Source organism: Chiloscyllium punctatum, chromosome 30 (genome assembly GCF_047496795.1).
Source record: "Chiloscyllium punctatum isolate Juve2018m chromosome 30, sChiPun1.3, whole genome shotgun sequence".
Taxonomy (NCBI): domain Eukaryota; kingdom Metazoa; phylum Chordata; class Chondrichthyes; order Orectolobiformes; family Hemiscylliidae; genus Chiloscyllium; species Chiloscyllium punctatum.
This window is the reverse complement of record NC_092768.1, coordinates 25,580,635-25,603,370: the sequence shown is the minus strand read 5'-3', so window position 1 is coordinate 25,603,370 and position 22,736 is coordinate 25,580,635. Positions and strand designations below refer to the sequence as shown.

Sequence of the window (22,736 nt, the reverse complement as noted above, 5' to 3'; positions counted from 1 at the left end):
ACCTGGCCAGGTGTTAGATTTACAGGTAGGTGAGCACTTCATTGATAGTGATCATAATTCGATTATGTTTACTTTAGTGATGGAAATGGATAAGTGTATACTGCAAGGCAAGAGTTATAGCTGGGAGAAAGGCAGTTATGATGTGATTAGGCAAGATTTAGGATGCATAGGATGGGGAAGTAAACTGCAGGGAATGGGCACAATTGAAATGTGGAGCTTATTCAAGGAAACAGCTACTGCATGTCCTTGATAAGTATGTACCTGTCAGGCAGGGAGGAAGTGATTGAGTGAGGGAGCTGTAGTTTACTAAAGAAGTTGAATCTCATTTCAAGAGGAAGAAGGTGGCTTATGTTTGGAAGAGATGCAAAGTCTCAGTTAGGGCACTTGAGAGTTACAAGCTCGCCAGGAAAGATGTTAAAAGAGAATGAGGAAGAGCCAGGAAGGGACATGTGAAGTTGTTCACAGAAAGGATCAAGGAAAACCCTAAAGCTTTCTATAGGTAAATCAGGATTCTCTGGGAAGCCAGGGAACAGATTGCTGAGACTTTGGCTATGATCTTAGTGTCATCATTGTCAACAGGAGCAGTGACAAAAGACTGGAGGATAGCAAATGTTGTCCCCTTGTACAAGAAGGGGAGTGGAGACAACTCTGGTAATTATAGACCAGTTAGCCTTATTTCAGTTGTGGGTAAAGTGTTGGAAAAGATTTATAAATATAGGATTTATAATCATCTAGAAAGGAATAAGTTGATTAGGGACAGTCAACACGGTTTTGCAAAGGGTAGTAGTGCCTCACAAACCTTTTTGAGCTCTTTGAAAAGGTGACCAAACAGATGGATAAGGGCAAAACAGTTGATGTGGTGTATATGGATTTCAATAAGGCATTTTATAAGCTTCCCCACAGTAGGCTATTGCACAAAATACAGCGGCACGGGATTAAGGGTGATTTAGCAGTTTGGATCAGAAATTGGCTAGCTGAAAGAAAACAGAAGGTGGAAGTTGATGGGAAAAGCTAATCTTGGAATTCACTTATTAGTGGTATACTGCAAAGATCTGTTTTGGGTCCACTGCTGTTTGTCATTTTTGTCAATGACCTGGATGAGGGCATAAATGGATGGGATAGTAAATTTGCAGTTGACACTTAGGATGATGGAGTTGTGGATACTGCCAAAGGATGTTGCAGCTTACAGAGGGACATAGGTAAGTTGCAGAGCTGGGCTAAGAGGTGGCAAATTGAGTTTAATGTGGAAAATTGTGAGGTGATTCACTTTGGAAGGAGCAACAGGAATAAAGAGCACTGGACTAATGGTAAGATGCTTGGCAGTGTGGATGAGCAGAGAGATGTCAATATCCATATGGCTAGATCCCTGAAAGTTGTCACCTAGATTGATAGGGTAGTTAAGAAGGCATACAGTGTGTTAGCGTTTATTGATAGAGGGATTGAGTTTCAGAGCCATGATGTCATGTTGCAGCTGTACAAACCTCTGATGCAGCCGCACTTGGAGTATTGTGTACCCTTCTGGTCACCGCATTATAGGAAAGATGTGGAAGCTTTGGAAAGGGTTCAGAGGTGATTTACCAGGATGATGCCTGGTATGGAGGCAAGGTCTTCTTAAGAAAGGCTTAGGGACTTGAGGCTGTATTCATTAGAGAGAGGAAGGTTGAGAGGTGACTTAACTGAGAAATACAAGATAATCAGAGGTTGGGCAGTGAGAGCCTATTTCCTCAGATGGTGGTAGCTAGCACAAAGGAATAAAGCTTTAAATTGAGGGGTAATAATTATAAGACAGATGTCAAAGGTAGCTTCTTTACTCAGAGCGTAGTAGGAGTGTGGAATGGCCTGCCTGCAACAGTAGTAGACTCATCAAATTTAATGGCATTTAAATGGTCATTGGATGAAAATGGAATAGTGTATGATAGATAGGCTTCAGATTGCTCCACAGATCAGCACAACATTGAGGGTCGAAGGGCCTGTACTGCATTATAATGTTCTATGTTCTAAGCTTGATACCATCCAGAACAAAGCAGTCCAACATCCACAAAATATTCAATGCCTCCACCACTAATGCTCAGTAGCATTACTGTGTACTATTGACAAGATGCACTGCAGAAATTCTTCAAAGATCCAGAACATCACCTTGCAAACTAATGACCACTTCCACCTCGAAGTATAAGGGCAACAAATATCATCGCATGCAGGTTCCCCGACAAGCTACTCATCATCCTTACTTGGAAATACTTTTCCGTTCCTTCACTGTTGCTGAGTCAAAATCCTGGACTATTCTCACAAAATGAATTGTGGTCCATCTACAGTACATGGCCTGCAGCGGTTTCAAGAAGGCAGGTCACCAACACCTTCTCAGAGGCAACTGATGACAGGTAATAAATACTGGTCCAACCAAGGGATGTCCATGTCTCATGAGTAAATTTCAATATATAAAAAAGACTCTCCCTGTATGGACGTGGCCAACTGAGCAAGTCATACTTTCAAGAGCATATGAGGTGTACGTTTTTCTACTGCACCTCACATTGTATGTTAACCAATACGACAGGACAGTTCTACACTTACACTGCATCTTTACTGCAATATAAAGAATCAAGTCACTTTCACAGCAGAACTAGAAAGCAAGAAGTGATACTGAGTTTTTAATACAGATGACTGGTGTAGGTTTTAGAGCATTTTAAAGGAGAAACTTAAAATGGAGGGGCCCAAGGAAGGAATTCCAGAGCTGAGGGACTCGGCAACTGTTAAATTCAAACTCCAATGAATAGATAGACTGAAATCAGAGATGGTCACGTGGCAGGAAGTAAAGGAGCAAGATCTCATGGGGTTGTGAGACCCGTGTATTATGCAGTTAGTCTTGAGGCTGTTAGGTGTTTTCAGAGTTTGTCCTACAACTCTGTTTGTGTTATAGCAAGAACATACGCTGAACTTTTATCATCTCCTGTGGTATAAGATGTTTCGGTAATATATCTGTTATTGGGAGATGGCTTTTTAGCTTTACATAATGCGGTTTTCCACCTGTACTGTTGCATTTCTGAGTTGTGTTTTGTTTCGCCATGGGTTTTGGACTTAATTTTCTCCAATATTTGCTGAAAGACAAAAAATGCTGAAAGCTTGATGATATAACTAATTTGTAACATATTATAACAAGTTGCAATTTGTTAACACTAATTGTCTGGTATTTGCAGAATTAGCGATAACAATTGGATATCACCAGCAGATGGCGCCCTGTCCATTGGAAAATTCAATGGCCCTTCACAGTACACCGTTTGGAGAGAAACGATGGATGACATTAACCCGGGTAAAACACATTCTAATATTTCCGATCGTAAATCCAGCTGACACTTGTGTCACAATATTATCGGGAAAATATATTGTCACTTGAGAGCTTGCGTTAACAAACAGCTAGTGTGCTGGATGGAATTAGACAGTTTAGTCAACAGAATGGGCTGCAGATACTGTCGACTCTGATGAAGAGGTGCTCGTGTTGGACTGGGATGGGCAAAGTTAAAAATGTTTAACTCTTGTCTACTTTGGACACTGGAGGCTGTGACGATCCTCTTGAAGTGTTGAAGGTTCAAAACAGAGATTAACATCGATATGTTTAACATGATCGCAAATTCTATAACAAGGCAGTGATATTTAACCTGGGTTTTATGGAGCTTCAGCAAAACCTCACAGCTCTTAACTGAATCCCTCTGTTAATGAAAGCCAAAACACCATAAGCCTTCGTAACAACGCTATCAACTTGGGTGGCAACTTTGACAGATCTATGTACATGGACCCCAAGATCCCATTGTTCTTCCACACTGCCAAGCATCCTGTCTTTAACCCTGTATTCAGCATTCAAATTCGACCTTCCAAAAGGTCACTTTGCATTTATACAGGTTGAACTCCATTTGCCACTTCTCAGCTCTGCATTCTTGTTAATGTTTTCTTCTAGCCTGCAACAGCCCTCATCACTACAACACCACTGACCTTTGTTTCAGCAGCAAACTTACTAACCCACCCTTCCACTTCTTCATTCAAGTTATTTATAGAAACTACAAAGAGCAGAGGCCCACAAACAAATCCCTGCAGGACACGACTAGTCACCGACCTCCAGGCAGAACACTTCCCATCTACTACCACTCACTGTCTTCTTTCAGCCAGCCAATTCTGTATCCAGACAACTAAATTTCCCTGTATCTCATACTTGCTAAATTTCTGAATGAGCCTACCTTGGGGCACGTTATCAAATGCCTTAATGAAATCCATATCCACCACATTTGCTGCTTGGCATTTGTCAACTTGTCTCATCACACCCTCAAAGAGCTCAATAAGGTTTGTGAGGCATGACCGGCCCCTCAGAAAACCATGCTGACTATTTTAATCAAACTATGCTTTTCCAAATAGTCATAAATCCTATCTCTCTGAATCCTTTCCAGTACCTTGCTTAACACAGACATAAGAGTGACTGGTCTGTGATTCCCAGGGATTTCCCTATTCCCTTCCTTGAACAGAGGAGCAACATTTGCCTCCCCAAAATAATCTGGTACAACTGCCATTGAGAATGAGGATGCAAAGATTATCTTCAGAGATGCAGCAACCTCATTCTTTGTTTCCATGTTGACCTTGGATATATCTGGTCCAGCCCTGGGGATTTATATACTTGAAGCTGCACAGAATTTCCAGCACAACCACTTTCTTAATGTCAAGCTTTCAAGCCTATTAATCTAGTCCACAGTGATCGTACTGTCAACAAGGCCCATCTCTCTAGTGAATACTGAAACAAAAACCCATTTAGAGCCTCCTTTACCTCTTCAGACTCCAGACACAAGTTCCCTCCACTATCTCTGATCAGTTCTACCCTCTCTCTGATCAATCTTTTATTCCTCACGTAAGTGTAGAGTGATTTTGAGTTTTCCTTTATCCTTCCCACTAAGGCTTTCCAATGCTCCTCCTAGCTCTCCTCAGTCCAGTTGTGAGTTTTTTCCTAGTTACCCTGTAATCCTCTAAAGCTGTGCCAGACCCTTGCTTCCTCAACCTTAAGTAAGTTTCCTTCTTCCTCTTGATGAGAAACTCGTTTCTTGTCATCCAAGGCTCCTTCACCTTATCATTCCTTACCTGTCTCCTCCGTGTTTGTAATTTTTTCTCAACTTATTTTATTCTAAAATGTGCATCAATGTTCTTGAGGGCATCAAAAGATATGGGGAGAAGGTAGGGGAGTGGTTTAAGAAACATATAACCATGATCAAATAGCAGAGCAGGCCTGGTGGGCCAAAAGGCCTAATTCCGCTCCAATATCTTGCAGTTTTATGGTCTCACGTGATTAATTCTGAAGACCATACCCATCTGCACCATCTACTATTTGAACCACACTAACCAGATTTTACCCAGTCCGGGAGCTCCACAATAGTTTTAATGTGGGATGTGGATATCAATTACACAGCCAGGATTTGCTTCCCATCGCTAGCTGCTGGTGGGAAGTATCATGTTTCCTTAAAATGATTCAACAGACACAATATGCTGAATGACATCTGTACTAGATGATTCTAATCTCCCCCTCCAATTCCACTCCATCCACTTCACTGCTCTTCCAACATCACTCTCTCCCATTCCCCAATCTTCTTGTCCCTTCCCCTGCTCTTCTTCCCCCTCCCTACTCTTCTTGCACCTTCCCTCCCCCACTCAACCTCCCCAACTTTTCCTACCCACCCTCACCTCCAGCACTCTTCCTCATTCCTCCCCTTTCTTCCAAGCCTCTCCCTTTCCTCACATGTTTCCTCTGCCTGACTCCTTTCATTCATTCTTTTCTCATACCATCCCTACTCACACTTACAACCTCTCCCACATCTTTCCATCATTTCATTGCTCCTCAACTCCTTCCTTCTCTGCCTTTCCCAATCTTCCTACCTCACTCCTTCCCCTCACATTGCTATTAATTTTCCTCCCTTCACCCACTCTTCCTTCCCCACCACTCTACCACTTCTACCTTCCATAAATTAAAAATCCCTCATAGTGCTCTAGTCCCCACATTTGCATCTGCTCCCCCATTCTTCCAGACACCTCCCCCATTCATTCACCCTTGTCTCTTGCTTCCTCTCCAAAACTCTTTCTTGCCCCATCCTATAACATGTGGGTGGCACGGTAGCACAGTGGTTAGCACTGCTGCCTCACAGCACCAGGGACCCGGGCTCAATTCTTGTCTTGGGCAAACATCTGTGCGGAGTTTGCACATTCTCCCCGTGTCTGCGTGGGTTTCCTCCGGGTGCTCCGGTTTCCTCCCACAGTCCAAAGGTGTGCAGGTTAGGTGAATTGGCCATGCTAAATTGCCCAAAGTGTTATCTGCAGGGGTAAATGTAGGGGAATGGGTTTGGGGGGCAGCTCTTCGGAGGGTCAGTGTGGACTTGTTGGGCCGAAGGGGCTATTTCCACACTGTAGGGAAACTAATCTAAACATCCCATCCAGCTCTGTTCCCTCACCCTCCGTTCACTATTCCCTCACCCACTCCCTAAACACTTCTGAACTTTCTTCACACCTCCCCCTCTCTGTACTCCCACCCCACACACTTCCGCCTTCCACCCCCCTCCCCACTGTTCCTTCCAACTTCCCCATTCTTCCTTGCCCCATCCCACTCTTCCTTCTCCATCCTCCTCCCATTCTTCCTACACATTCCCTCCATTATTCCATCGCTCTCCCTCCCTCTCTCTGACGGTGTTATTTGATCCCTCCCCCAGTTCCAGCCTCTCTGACTCTGGATCCGAACACAGCCCATCCCCGGCTCATCCTGTCTGAGGACCGGACCAGTGTGAGACTCGGAGACAAACGGCAGCCGCTCCCTGACTCCCCGGAGAGATTTGATCCCTGGCTCGGTGTCCTGGGATCAGAGGGATTCACATCAGGGAGACATTACTGGGAGGTGGAGGTGGGGGAGAAGACCTGGTGGAGTCTGGGAGTGGCCCGAGAGTCCGTGGAGAGGAAAGTAGGAATTGACCTCAACCCGAAGACTGGATTCTGGATTGTGGGGCTGTATCCTGGATGTGGTTATTTAGCCGCCACCTCCCCCTTGGAGACCCCCCTCTCCCCGAGTGTGAATCCCCGGAAGATCGGGGTTTTCCTGGACTATGAGGGTGGACAGGTATCATTTTACAATGCGGACACCATGTCACATCTCCACACTTTCACCCACACTTTCACTGAAAGGCTCTTCCCCTTCTTCAGTCCAGGGCGGAATGACGACGGGAAAAACTCCGCCCCGCTGACAATCTGCGGGATTAAAGGGCACTGACAGATCCATCCCATAATTTCACCCCGTCGCCCTGTCTCCTGCCAGCTGTAAACTGATGGGGGTCAGTCTCAGTCTGGGGTAAAGAGGGAGAGGGGAGAGAAGAAACAAATAGAAGCTCAATTGTAGGGAGGGACTGACTGGGTAGAATGAGCTGTGAGCTGCAGGAACCCGGGGACCTTCCTGCCTGTAATGTTGCTCCACAGGCGGGAGGTGGCGCTACATGACGGTGTTGGAGATGAATCAGTCAGTGGGTCTCAGACTCGGCTCAGGGGAGTCTTTTCAGGGGGGACACCAAATCATTTCACTGCAGAGCAGAGACAGACGATGAGGTCCAGAAAGAGTTGAGGAAGTGAAGGCAACGAATGCAAGAATTCCTTGAGTCACTGTTATTCCCATCTTCAGGGTGATGAGGTGGTCTTAGTTTCCAGTGGACGGAGGTGCGAAGCTTTAACGTTTGAACGAGTGAGTAATTTGGATCATTTTGCTGACTTTCACACTACTCCCGACATACAGCAATGTCGGTGACTCTTAATGCCGGCTGGGCATTCAATTCTACTTTTCCGAGCAACATCAACACTGACATCTCATCAATGAATTTATCAAAGAAGACTGGAGGGGAGACCAGTTGCTGTTGTGATCCACGTCACTCTTCAGTTTGGACTCAGGTCGTGAGCAAATGCCATTCCCATGTTGCCTGGCCTACTGAATGCTTTCATCATTTTCTGTTGATGTTAATCGTTCATTGTTTTGATTCCTGTAATTATGATAGTACTGTCAGATTGTTAAACTTAAGGTTCTCAACATATTGCAATAATCTAAGTGATTCTCTGTTGCTGATCATTGAACTGGATCTGCTCAGATTTGTAAATATTAATGAGAACGTCACGTTTAAGTGGGTACACTAATAAAATTGATGGTAAGGCAACTTACGTGTTTACGGGATCCCCTTGCTGGCGTATCTGCAGTTAGGTTGACTGAGTGAACCCCTTTAAGAAGGGGTATGTGGAAGTAAACTCTGCACCGTCAGGGAAAAAAACAGGAGTGAGACACAGCCCTACAGATCAAGGAATTCGGAGGCAGTTAGGGAACTCATGGCAGAGTAGAAGAGGTGCATTTTAGGTTTGCTTTGGGAATATTGTTGATAATTGGCGTTGAATGTGCTATATGAATTGCTTTGTGTATGTATACCATTTTTGTATAATGTTGAAACCACATGGGAGACACAGTTCACTTGAATGTAAGTGCAGTAAATTATTTATTGGTCCCTGGTTTTCTGGTCTGTCTTATCTCTGTTTATTTCAGTGAAATCATCCGAAAAATCATGACTTTTTAATATTTTGCAAAAAGCAGATAATTACAGCGATCTTGTCAAGCTGCGCAAGATCAGGCAGGAGAGATCACATCGAGCATGAGACACAGCCCAAGTGAGTATGTAGTTCAAGGCATTTGGAGGCAGCCCGAGAATTTGGAGGCAGTGTGAAAATTTAAAAAGTTTTAAATTCAGTTGTTTCAGTCATAAAAAGTTTAATAAGATCGCTGATCCAGCTGACTGAGGGACAGGTATCTGCTGAAGCCTGAACAGGGCCTCTAGGTGGTGATTACTGCTAAAGCTCAATATGTGTGAGGCAGCTCTATTTAATGAATGAATGATTTTATTGTTACCTGTATATTACAGTGCAAATGCAGTAAAATGCAATGAAAAACTTCCACTGTCACAATGATTCTGGTACCATTTTGCATAGTTTAAAAAGCAATTTACAAAAGACATTGCTTAATGATAGTCCATAACTGTTTCACCGCCACCAACAACAGACTCAACCAACATCGACATTGCCAGTCTTCAGATTCGGTCATTTGCTGTTGGGCCTACCTTGCTGATTCAGGCTCCCAAGCTCACCCCTCTGCCAACCACCTCCTGGACACAGCTCCAGGCTCACCAGCCTCTGCCATGCTCCCCAGACAAAGCTGCATTCCTACCAACTTCCCCATTGATGCCAAAAGAAAAACGATGAATGAAGGGGAAAAAAACAGAAGCGGGTTCGGGTGGACATACGCTGGACACAGGAGCCTTGGATGCTGCCTATTCCACCGTCGCACTTTTGAAAGAAAAGATTTCTGTACTTTGTATTTTCACAAGGAAGTGAAAGAGAGAGGCTGCAAGAGGATGTAAAGCACTGACTGCACAGAGTGTGAGGATAGGTGGGTGAAGCTATAGCCTGTTTTCACTACCTACTGCTCACACCCAACCAATCCCAACTTTATTTCAAAGGGATGGAAAAGATCTTTCTGTGCTGGTTGTTCTCTGTATTCACTCCCTGTCTGTGTGTCAACAGTTTGCAGGGTTGTATCCCTTTCCACACAGACATAGCAGATGAATGGTTACTCCCCTTGCTGGCATATCTGCAGTTAGGTTGACTGAGTAAACCCCTTTAAGAGGGGGTATGTGGAAGTAAACTCTGCACTGTCAGGAGTGAGACACAGCCCTCCAAGTCAAGGAATTCAGAGGCAGTTGGGGAACTCATGGCAGAGTAGAAGAGATGCATTTTAGGTTTGCTTTATTGGCACATTGTTTGGGAATATTTTTCAACAGGACATATTGAAGCCCAGCACAACAGAGTGACAGCACAGGCTCATTGGTTGGTAATAGTTGCTAATGTGACCAAAATAGAAATGCCTGACCAGACGATGTGTTGTATTTGCAAGATGTGGCAGCTGGTGAATCACATATTAGCAGCTTGAGGAATTCTAGCTCACTGTTGCTGAGCTTCAAATTCTGTGACACATCAGGGAGTGGAAGAGATAACTGGATACAGGAAACAGTCACAACCCTCAGATTAACCATCTTGAATTCAGTCAGTGGTCAGGGACAGGAGGAAGACTATGAGTGAGAAGAGTTGAGAGATCCCAGAGGTAGTCTCAGCTTCTCTAACAGATTTGAGATTCTAGCTCCCTGTGTGGATGAGAGCGAAGGCTGAAGGGACAAGGAGCAAACTGACCACAGCTCAATCATTAATAGTTCCTTCCTTCCTAAAGAGATGTGAAACATTGCTACAGAACAGATTTTGTTAGGATAGTTATAGGTTGTGGAATAAAAAGGATAGCGGCAACATGTATACAAATTGGATGAGAGACAGAAAGCCATGTTTATTGGGCAGGTTTTAAGGCTGCATCAACATTTTTTCATGAAGTTTTCCAGGGCACTGCTTTAACCCATGTTTAAGGTGTGATAGGGACCATGTTTAAATTTACAGGCACCCAAAAATGGGAAAATGGTAAGATGCGAGGAGGAGAGCATAGAAATGCAAAAGATCATTGATCTGTTCATGGATTGGGAGGATATGTGGCAGATGAATTTCTACATAGAAATGTGAGGGGGTGCTAAGATGAGGAGACAGTATAAACTAAAGGATGTTTTTCTAAATGGTGTGCAGGAGCAGGTAGACCTGTAGATATATGTACATAGGTCATTCAATGTGGAAGAGAAGAGAGAGCTGTTAATAGAACCGATAAATAGGTTTGTAATTAAGACAAAGAGTAAAGGAATAGTGATGTTGTCATGAACTTGCACAAGAGCATTGTTAGAGGTACTTCAATTGAATTAATGTGGACAGTTCTGGGTGTCACACTATTTGAAGGAAGTTAAAAATATTGAGAGATTAGCACCAGCACATTCCAAATCATGTCTGGCAGCAGCATCTGTGGAGAAAAAGCTGAGTTAACCTGTAGGATCCAGTGCACCTTCAGAAGGGTCATAAGAAGGGTCACTGAACCCGAATCATTAACTCTATAGCTTTCCTTTATTGGTCAGAGCATGGAGTATAGGAGTTGTAGCTGTACAGGACATTGGGTTAGGCCACTTTTGGAACATTATGTACAGTTCTGTTCTCCCTCCTATAGGAAGGATGCTGTGAAACTTGAAAGGGTTCAGAAAAGATTTACAAGGATGCTGCCAGTTTTGGAGGGATGAGCTATAGGGAGGGGCTGAATAGGCTGGGGCAGTTTTCCCTGGAGCATCAGAGGCTGAGGGTTGACTTTACAGAGGTTTGAGTACAATTACAAAATTTAAAAGTCATCTGGATGGGTATATGAATAGGAAGGGTTTAGAAGGATATGGGCCAAATGCTGGCAAATAGGGTGAGTATAGTTTAGAAACATAGAAAACCTACAGTGTGGAATCATGCCTTTCAGCTCAATAAGTTGATACCAACCATGCAAAGAGTAACCCACCTGGACCCATTCCCCCATGTTTACCCCAACTAACACACCCAGCCCACACATCCCTGAACACTATGGACAAGGTAGTACTGCCAATTCACCTAACCTGCACATCTTTAGATTGTGGGAGGAAACCCACACAGACACAGGGAGAGTATGTGCAAACTCCACACAGACAGTCGCCCGAGGCTGGAATTGAACCTGGGTCCCTGGCACTGTGAGGCAGCACTGAGCTACTGTGCCACCCAGTTTAGGGTACCTGGTTGGCATGGATGCATTAGACTGAAGGGTCTATTTTCTTGATGTACATCTCTATGACATTATGCTACCACACCTGCAATGTTTGTACTTTTCCATCAATGGCTGTTTTTTTTTAAATATTCAGATCTTCCTGATTCAATTTGAATACTATTTGAAAGTTAGTGCACTGCTGAACACCTCTGGGTCTGCACTTACCGAGCAAAATTGAAAGCACACACGAAAATATGATCATATTCTAGTTTTGCTTCTCGAAGGGGCAAGTCTTAAAACAGTGCAAAGGGTTTTCAGAATGGGAACACATAATTGGTGTGACTGCACCCTGCCCGACAGGTTCAACATCCACAGATAACAGTGAGTAGGGAGAAAGATTGGAGAGAGAGAGAGAGAGAGAGAGAGAGAGAAGGCGAGATGGGTAAAGGTGAAGACCCCATTGTGCTTTGCTCTTGGCTGAACTTGATTTTGGTTGCAAACATTCTGGAGAAAAGTGGTGCAAAATTCTGATTCCAGAAATGAGCTGTGTTAATGATTGTAGTTTGTCAAACTGAGAGATAATGTGCCATAAATGTCAACAAACTACTTTAACACAGAATCACAATATAGTTGCAACACAAAATGAGGCCATTGGGTCAGTCGTGCTTAGACTAATTGACAGCAGCAGGGAATAGCAGCTATGGGCAGGCAGTAGTGCCCTGCTCATGTCATTGACCTTAGTAATCACATCTTGGTTTATTTTTCTGAGTTGATTGTGGATTGGAATGGGAAAATGACTGCTTTAAATGCAGAGTGCTGTTGATGGATTCTGATAAAGCATCACCACACTTGAAAGGTTAACTCTGCTTTCTTCCCTCAGATGCTGCCAGACCTCTTGAGTTTCACCAGCAATTTCCATTTTTCTTTCAGATTTCTACCATTCAAAGCATCATTCACCACCATTTCTGACACCTCCAGCAGATGCCAACACCTGACTCTTTCCTCCATTATACCTTGGTCTATTCCCAACCCTTCTCATGGCACCTTCCTGTGCACATCCTAATAATAAGTGGTAGACCTGTTAGGACAGAGATAAGGATCATTTCCTTCACTCAGTGGTGAGTCTGTGGAATTCCCTGTCACAGGAAAATATTAAGCCCAAAACAATTAAGATTTTCAAGAAGATAGAGATGTACTGCTTAGAACGAAAGAGATCAAAGAATCTGGAGTGTAAGTGGGAACAGGGTACAGAGTTGGATGACCAAGAATGATCATATTGAACAGCAGAACAGGCTCGAAGAGCTGACCCTGTATTGTATGTTTCTATAACATGGCTGTTGTGAGGATGGGACCATTGTGCACTCCTTTATGAAACGTGACTTTGCAAAACAGGTTGAAAAAAAATTATTCAGTTTCTTTGTTTATGGGTCAGCCCAAGTATCTCCTTAACACAGGACTCAAAGTACTTCCCTTCATACCATCAATTCTGTACCACCAAAACTATGCAAAATCTACACTCCCTCCACTTTCCAACACTAGGCCATAGACTTCAATGTAATGACATTTCAGGTGCTCATCTAAGTGTTTTTTTTTAAAGATTGTGAGATTACCTGCCTCATTTACACTCCCAGCAATGAACTTCAAATTGCCACCATCTGCATGAATAAATGTTTCCTCAAATCCTGCTTTCCATCTTAAAAATACTCCCCCATGTTGTTGACCCTTCAACTAAGATTACATTAAATTAGATTAGATTAGATTAGATTAGATTAGATTAGATTCCCTACAGTATGGGAACAGGCCCTTCAGCCCAACAAGTTCACATCCACCCTCTGAAAGAGTAACCCACCCAGACTCATTTCCCTCTGACTAATGTACCTAACACTATGGGCAGTTTAGCATAGCCAATTCACCTAACCTAACATTTTTGGATTGTGGGAGGAAACCCATGCAGACACGGAGAGAATGTGTAAACTCCACATAGATAGTCAACTGAGGGAACATCACCTTCTATCCATCCTGCCCATGCCCCTCACATTCTGATACACCTCAGTTAGGAACCCCCTCAAACTTCTTGACTCCAAACAAACAACCCAAGTTCATCCTGCTTTTTGATGTTTTTCCCTCTATTTGTCACTGTCCATTTTCAGCTTTACTTCCCATATCCAGTGGCTATTGTAACTCTACTCTCTCTCTTAAATCCTTCCGGTTTAAGGAAACTTGTTCTAGGCTGATATTCCCAAATGGACGTCACTGTACTGGTGGCCTTACAACTTTTGTTTATGGCTGTATTAGGATCTGGATATATGCTGGAATTCTTCTGAGTTGAATTCCAACTGTCTTTCAGCTTTATTTAGATCACTGGAATGACTGTACTTTCTACTGCGTGTGTATTCTCCACTGGGCCCACCATCTGATCTCTTTAACTGTTTCGTTTTAAACCTTTCCAGTCTAACTGCTGCTCACCTAAATTTTCTATGCAAGCTCATTTTGTAAATGGATCTCTCTGCTCACGTCCGATCCAACTCTCTTTTTTGATTTCGGAACCCAATCTTAAATGATCCACACAGAATCCATCTCTGTGCAAACTTGTTCTGTATGAATAGCTATGAAGCATCATAGCTAAGCACTGAGTTCTCATGCTGCCCCTGCCAACTCCAGTTGGTATGCAGAGGCATTCACCCTGCCTAGTTCTAACCAGGACTGTGACTAACCAACACTTCATACAGTTCAAGAATCACCACCCGACTCTTCAACTCTGTGCCTTATCTAATAAATGCATCAGCCAATACATGCTCTTAGCCACTTTATCTATTTGCCCTAATAACTTAAGAGACCTGTTGACATGCACACCAAGGGCCCTCTGATCCTCAGCGCTTCCCAGAGTCCTGCTATTAATCATGGACTCACTTGCTTTATTTATCCTGCACAAGTGCATCATCTCACACTTACCCAAATTGAATTCCATTTGCCACTGCTCAGTTCATGTGACCAGTCTGACTATAATCTCAGCTATCCTCCTTACTATTTAACATCTGCTTCTGTAATGACCTTCCCTCCACCATAAAGCCAGAGTGCATAATTTTCAGCACCATTTGTGAATCCTCAGTTACTGAAGCAGTCCATGTACAAATGCAATAAGACCTGGACAATAACAAAGCTTGAGTCGAAGATTGTGGAACTGGAAAAGCGCAGCTGGTCAGGCAACATCTGAGGTGCAAAAGAATCAACATTTTGAGCATAAGTCACTCAACAAGAATGAAGGCTTGGGCTGGAAATTGATAAGACCATTCACACTGCACAAATGGCAAGCAATGACCATCTCCAACAAGAAACTGTCTACCCACCATTCATTGACATTCAATGGCATTGCCGTCACTGAATCCTCTGCCAACAACATCGTCAGAATTACCATTGACCAGAAATTGCAATGGACTTGCAATAAAAGTACATTGGCTAAAAGAGCAGCCCAGAGGATGGGAATACTGCAGCAAGTAACTCACTTCCACAAAGCCTGTCCATCATCTACAAACACAAGTCAAGAGTCTGATGAAATACTGTCCATTTCCCTAGATTAGTGTAGATCCAACAACTTTCAACAAGCTTGACACCACCTAGAACAAAACAGCTCACTTGACAGCAGCATGTCCACTAACGTCGAATCATTTCATCACTGACCATCAGTAGCAGCAGTGTGCACCATCTACACCATGTACTGTAGAAATTCATCAATGATCCATAGACATTGCCTTCCAAACCAACCACCACTTTCATCTAAAAGGACAGGGCAAAAGATACATTGGATCAAAATTGCATGCAGGTTCCCTGACAAGCCACTTATCTGCGATGTGGAAGTATATGGCCATTCTTTCACTGTTGCTGTGTCAAAATCCTGAAATTTGCTCCCTAACAGAATTATGGATCTACCTATAACAATTAGACTTCAGCAGTCCAAGAAGGCAGCTCACCACCAACTTCTCAGGGACAGCTGATGATGGGCAATGAATGGTGGTCCAGCCAGTGATATTCCAAGAGTGAATTTTAAAAGAAATTGTCCCCTCATTGACCATTCCTGATGAAGAGCTTCTACTTGAAATGTCAACTCTTCTGTTCCTCAGATGCTGCCTGACCGACTGTGCTTTTCCAGCACCACATTCTTCGACTCTGATCTCCAGCATCAGGAGTCCTTACTTTCACATCCTTCATTGATCATGACCAACTTCAGAAAGTGATATTTTAAAGGAATGAATCCTATGGGTTTTATTTAATACTGTATCCGGCAATGTATTTTAACCAATACAACAGCAAAATTCTGCACTTCAGTGTAAAAGTTCAAATTTGAAATTAGAGTAAGGCCAATTTTGATGGAATTAGGCAAAACTTTCAAAAGTTAATTGGGAGAAGCTATTTGTGGGTAAATGGATGGTTGGAAAGTGAGGAGCCTTCAAAAAGAAGATAGCAAGTGTCCAGAGGCAGTACGTATGTACATATCTGTTAGCAAGAAGGGTAAGGCTAGTAGATTTGGGAATGTTAAATGACTAGTGATATTGAGGTTCTGCTCAATACAAGAGGAGAAGACTAGAATTGAATCCCTAGAGGAGTATAAAGAGAGTCGGAGTATATTTGAGAGGACAATCAGAAGGGCAAAATGTGGTCATGAGGTCGCTTTGACAAATAAGGTTAAGAATAATCCAAAGTGATTCTACACATATGTTAAGTAACTACAGAGTCAATAGGGCCCCTTAAAGACCAACAACGTTATCTATGTGTGAAACCACAGGGGAAGGGTGAACTACTAAACTAGTATTTTGCATCAGTACTTACTATGGAGAAGGATATGGAAGCGAGAGCATATAAACAGTGATATCTTGAAAAGTGACCATATCACAGAGGAGGAGTTAGGCATCTCAAATAGATAAATCCCTGAGACATGATCAAGTGTATTCTAGAACTTCCTGGGAAGCTTGGGAAATGATTTTTGGGCCCCTTGCTGAGATAATTGGATCATCTATAGTCATAGGCGAGGTGCAGGCAGATTGGATGGTGGCTGAAGTGGGACCATTATTCAAAAAAAGTTAGTAAGGAAAAGCCAGGAAACTATAGACTGGTGAGTCTGGTATCAGTGGTGGTTAGGTTGTCGGAAGGAATTCTGAAAGAAAGGATTTGCATGCATTTAGAAAGGTGTCTGTCTGTCTGATATTTGTATGGACTTATTAGGGTTAGTCAACACGGCTTTGCACATGGGAAATTGTTTCTCACTATGTTAGTGAGTTTTTTGAATCAGTGACAATGAAGGCAGAGCAGAATACAGAGTCGATATGAACTTCAGTAAGGTATTCAACAAGATTCTGTATAGTAGACTGATTAGCATGGTTAGGCAAAGGTGAGTACTACAGATGCTGGAAACTAGAGTCTAGATTAGAGTGGTGCTGGAAAAGCACAGCAGGTCAGGCAGCATCCAAAGTGCAGGAAACTTGACGTTTCAGGCAAATGTTCTTCCTTAAACATTGATTTTCCTGCTTCTCAGATGCTGCCTGACCTGCTGTGCTTTTCCAGCACACTCTATTTAGACTCTGATTAGCATGGTTAGATCATATGGAATTCAGGGAGAACAAACCATTTGGATTCACAATTGGCTTGAAAGAAGGAGACACAGAGTTGTTGTGAAGTGTTGTTTTCTGGATTGTAGGCCTGTAACCAGCAGGGTGCCTCAAGGATCAATGCTGGATCCATTGCTTTTTGTCATATATATAAATAGTTTGGATGTGAATACAGGAGTAATGCTTAGAAAGTTTGCAGATGACACCAAAATTGGTGGGGTATTGGACATGTGAAGAAGATTATTGCAGAGTATAATGAGACCTTGGTTAGATGGACCGAGAAGTGGCAGATGGAATTTAATTTAGGTAGGTGTGAGTTGTTGCATTTTTGGATGACAAAGCAGGGCTGGCCTCATACATTTAATTAAAGAGTTCTGGGAAGTGTCACTAAACGAAGAGTTGAGGGTGTAGGTTCATCATTCCTTGAAAGTGGAGTAGATGTTGGACAGGCAGTGTCAGTGCATTGAGTATAGGAGATGGGAGGTCATGTTACTGCTGTACCAGACATTGCTTTGGCAACATTTGGAATAATGCATTCAATTCTGGTCTCCCTGCTAGAGGAAGGATGTTGTTAAACTTGAGAGGGTGCAGAACGTATTACAAGAATGTTGCTAGGGCTGGAGGGTTTGAGTGATGGCAAAAGGCTGAATAGGCTGGGGCTTTTTTCCCTGGAGCACTGAGGCTGAGGGGTTATCTTTATACAGTTTAATAAAATCGTGAGGAGAATTGACAGGATGAATAGCCATGGTCTTTTTCCCAGGATAGGGAAGTCCAAAACTTGAGGGCATAGGTGCAAGGTGAGAGTGGAAAGGTTTAAAAGGGACTTATTGTGTAACTTTGTTCAGGCAGAGGGTTGTGCATGTATGGAATGAGCTGCCAGAAGAAGTGGTGGAGGCTGGTACAATTTTGAAATATTTAAAAGGCATCTGGATGGGTACATGAATAAGAAGGGTTTAGAGAGATATAAGTCAAATGTTGGCAATGAGGACTAGGTTAATTTAGGATATCTGCTCGGCATGACGAGTTGGAAAGAAGGGTTTGTTTCCATACTGTATAACTCTGTCTCTATGACTCATTTTCATAGGAGAGCTAGAATGCAAAATTTGACACATATTTATTCATATGATTGGTGTAGGTTTTAGAGCATTTTAAAAGCTCCATTTTAAAAATGGAGGGAATTCCAAAGTTGACCGTCTTGGCAGTTGAAAGTCCAACCTCGAATGGGGGAGTGACTGAAATCAGATGTTCAAGACACAGGAAGGTACAGGAGAAGGATTCCGGAGACTGTTGGACCCATATCTTACAGTTGGACATGAGGCTTTTAGATGTTTTCAGTCTCTGTTGTTGTTCTGCAAGCTCTGCTTATGTTACATCAAGGACACAAGCTGAACATTTATTATGTCTTGTGGTGTGTAATATCTTGATTATTAGCATGACATCAGGGATTTTTTTTTGTCTTTATATGGCATGGACTCCATCCTCTTCCCTTGCACTTCCAAGTTAATTTTTACGCAGTGATAGACACAGAATTAGCACTTAATTTTCTACCATATGCGCTGAAACTTGAAAATGCGGAACCCTTGATTACAAAAAATAATTTCTAACATGTTCTAACAAAGTGGAATTTGTTGACACTAATTGTCTAAAATTTGCAAGATCGGTGATGACCATGAATCACTCTCAACAGCTGATGGCACCCCTTTTATTGGAAAATCCAAAGCCCCTTTCCTGCACCCAGCCTGGAGAGAAATAATCAATGACACTAACCTGGGTAAAACACGTTCTCATGTTCCTGACTGTAAATCTGGCTGACACTGACGGGAAAGATTTTTGGCTGAAAGAGCTGTTCCTTTTTTTTTTGAGGTATTTTAGGTGTTGGAGGTGATTTCCACGAATCCCAGGAGCCGCAATTACTATTTTATATGCTGTTGCATTGTTTTGGAACTTTGGAAAAAAAAGGTCAAAACAACAGCAGTTTAAAAGGGAGAAGGTCAGACAAAGGAAGCACATGGTGAGGACAGTGCAGAAGAGAGAGAGAGAAAACCTGCACAGTTACCGCCATTGCTGTTTGAATTCGTGTATCGCTGGACATCGGAGTGCATCTGGGAAAATTATCATTCACATCTAATCTTGGAGGAACTGTTGGGCGAAGTTCACAGCACAGAATCAGATAAGTTAATTGTCGTTTTAAGTCTGTCCAAGAGAAAGCCTGCAGTAGTGGATACAGTGGATTCTTTCTTGATTATGTGTTTTTGGAGGTAAGTCTCTTGATTAAACTTAAAATATAAGCCATAGCTATTAATTTAACCTGGGACAGTGTTTGCAGAGGAATAAGACGGTGTAATTTTCTCGGTCTGTAGATTGTGAAGGAGCAAAAATGGCCTTTGCAGTGATATGTACATCTTGTCAGATGTGGGAGTTTAAAGAGAGTTTAAGGGTTACTGCGGATTATATCTGCAATAAATGCTGTTGGATGCGAATCTTATCAGATCGAGTGAATCAGTTGGAGAGACAGATAGAAGCGATGAGGAATTTGCAACAGCAACAGTATGTGATAGATTGCAGTTATAGGAAGGGGGAAAGTCTCAGATATAGTCATGTAGATGGGTTAACTCCAGGAAGGGTAAGAGATGTAGGCAGCTAGAGGAGGAGACTTTTGTGGATATACCCATTTCAAACAGGTATGCTGTTTTGGAAAATGTAGGAGGTGATGGATTCTCAGGGGAACGTAGCACAAACAGCCAAGTTTCTGGCATTGAGACTGGCTCGAATGCAACAACGGGTACATCGGCTTCCAAGAGACCAATTGTGCTAGAGGATTCTGTAGTCAGAGGTACAGACAGACGTTTTTGTGGCCAGCAGAGAAAAAGCAGAATGGTGTGTTGTTTCCCTGGTGCCAGGATCAAGGATGTCTCGGAGAGGGTGCAGAATGTTCTCAAGGGGGAGAGGGGCCAGCAGGAGGTCATTGTCCACATTGGAACCAATGACATTGGAAGGGAAAAGGTTGAGACTCTGAAGGGAGACTACAGAGAGTTAGGTAGAAATTTAAAAAGGAGGTCCTCAAGGGTAGTAATATCTGGATTATTCCCAGTGCTACGAGCTAGTGAGGGCAGGAATACGAAAATAGAGCAGATGAATGCATGGCTGAGGAGCTGGTGTACGGGAGAAGGATTCACATTTTTGGATCATTGGAGTTTTGGGGTATAAGTGAACTGTACAAGAAGGACGGATTGTACATAAATTGGAAGTGGACTAATATACTGGCAGGGAAATTTGCTAGAACTGCTTGGGAGGATTTAAACTAGTAAGGTGGGGAGGGGGGGGGGGTGGGGGGGGTGCGACCCAGGGAGATAGTGAGGAAAGAGATCAATCTGAGACGGGTACAGCTGAGAACAGAAGTGAGTCAAACAGTCAGGGCAGGCAGGAACAAGGTAGGACTAATAAATTAAACTGCATTTATTTCGATCCAAGGGGCCTAAAAGGGAAGGCAGATGAACTCACGGCATGGTTAGGAACATGGGACTGGGATATCACAGCAATTACGGAAACATGACTCAGGGATGGGCAGGACTGGCAGCTGAATGTTCCAGGATACAAATGCTACAGGAAGAATAGAAAGGGAGGCAAAAGAGAAGGGGGAGTGGCATATTTGATAAGGGATAGCATTAAAGCTGTGCTGAGGGAGGATATTCCTGGAAATACATCCAGGGAAGTTATTCGGGTGGAACTGAGAAATAAGTAAGGGATGATCACCTGATTGGGATTGTATTATAGACCCCCCCCCCCCCCCCCCCACCCAAATAGTCAGAGGGAAATTGAGAAACAAACTTGTAAGGAGATCTCAGCTATCTGTAAGAATAGTAGGATAGTTACGGTAGGGGATTTTAACTTGCCAAACACCTACTGGGGTGGCCATAGTGTTAAAGGTTTAGATGGAGACGAATTTCTTAAGTGTGTACAAGACAATTTTCTGATTCAGTATGTGGATGTACCTACTAGAGAAGGTGCAAAACTTGACCTACACTTGGGAAATAAGGCAGGGCAGGTGACTGAGGTGTCAGTGGGGGAGCACTTTTGGGCCAGTGACCATAATTTTATTCGTTTTAAAATAGTGATGGAAAAGGATAGACCAGATCCAAAAGTTGAAGTTCTATATTGGAGAAAGGTCAATTTTGACGGTATTAGGCAAGAACATTCAAAGGTTGATTGGGGGCAGATGTTCGCAGGTAAAGGGATGGCTGGAAAATGGGAAGCCTTCATAAATGAGATTACAAGAATCCAGAGAAAGTACATTCCTGTCAGGGTGAATGGGAAGGCTGGTCCGTATAGGGAATGCTGGATGACTAAAGAAATTGAGGCTTTGGTTAAGAAAAAGAAGGAAGCATATGTCAGGTACAGACAGGATAGATGGAGTGAATCCTTAGAAGAGTATAAATAAAGTAGGAGTATACTTAAGAGGGAAATCAGGAGGACAAAATGGGGACATGAGATCGCGTTGGCAAATAGAATTGAGAAGAATCCAAAGGGTTGTTACAAATATATTAAGGACAAAAGGGTAACTAGGGAGAGAATAGGGCCCCTCAAAGATCAGCAAGGTGGCCTATGTGTGGAACCACAGAAAATGGGGGAGATACTAAATGAATATTTTACATCAGTATTTATTGTGGAAAAGGATGTGGAAGATATAGACTGTATATACACCATCTGTAGGGAAATAGATGGTGACATCTTGCAAAATGTCCAGATTACAGAGGAAGAAGTGCTGGATGTCTTGAAATGGTTAAAGGTGGATAAATCCCCAGGACCTGATCAGATGTACCGAGAACTCTGTGGGAAGCTAGAGAAGTGATTGCTGGGCCTCTTGCTGAGATATTTGTCTCATCGATAGTCACAGGTGAGGTGCCGGAAGATTGCAGGTTGGCAAACGTGGTGCCACTGTTTAAGAAGGGCGGTAAAGACAAGCCAGGGAACTATAGACTGGTGAGCCTGACCTTGGTGGTGGGCAAGTTGTTGGAGGGAATCCTGACGGACGGGATGTACATGTATTTGGAAAGGCAAGGACTGATTCGGGATAGTCACCATGGCTTTGTGCGTGGGAAATCATGTCTCACAAACTTGATTGAGTCTTTTGAAGAAGTAACAAAGAAGATTGATGAGGGCAGAACAGTAGATGTGATCTATATGGACTTCAGTAAGGCATTCGACAAGGTTCCCCATGGGAGACTGATTAGCAAAGTTAGATCTCATGGAATATAGGGAGAACTAGACATTTAGATACAGAACTGGCTCAAAGGTGGAAGACACTGTGGTGGTGGAGGGTTGTTTTTCGGATTGGAGCCCTGTGACACAAGGATCAGTGCTGGGCCCTCTACTTTTTGTCATTTACATAAATGATTTGGATGCGAGCAAAGAGATAC

General features: G+C 43.1%; 1 protein-coding gene across 1 annotated transcript in view; it reads left to right on the top strand.

The window, feature by feature from the left end:
- LOC140455115 (E3 ubiquitin-protein ligase TRIM39-like) overlaps positions 1–7,273 on the top strand; it is a 60,829-nt gene extending 53,556 nt beyond the window's left edge. Inside the window, exons 12-13 of the mRNA XM_072549773.1 lie at positions 3,192–3,304; positions 6,723–7,273. Of these exons, the coding sequence (XP_072405874.1) occupies positions 3,192–3,304; positions 6,723–7,273 (664 nt within the window). The remainder of the gene's footprint in view (positions 1–3,191; positions 3,305–6,722) is intronic.
- Positions 7,274–22,736: the final 15,463 nt, after the last annotated feature.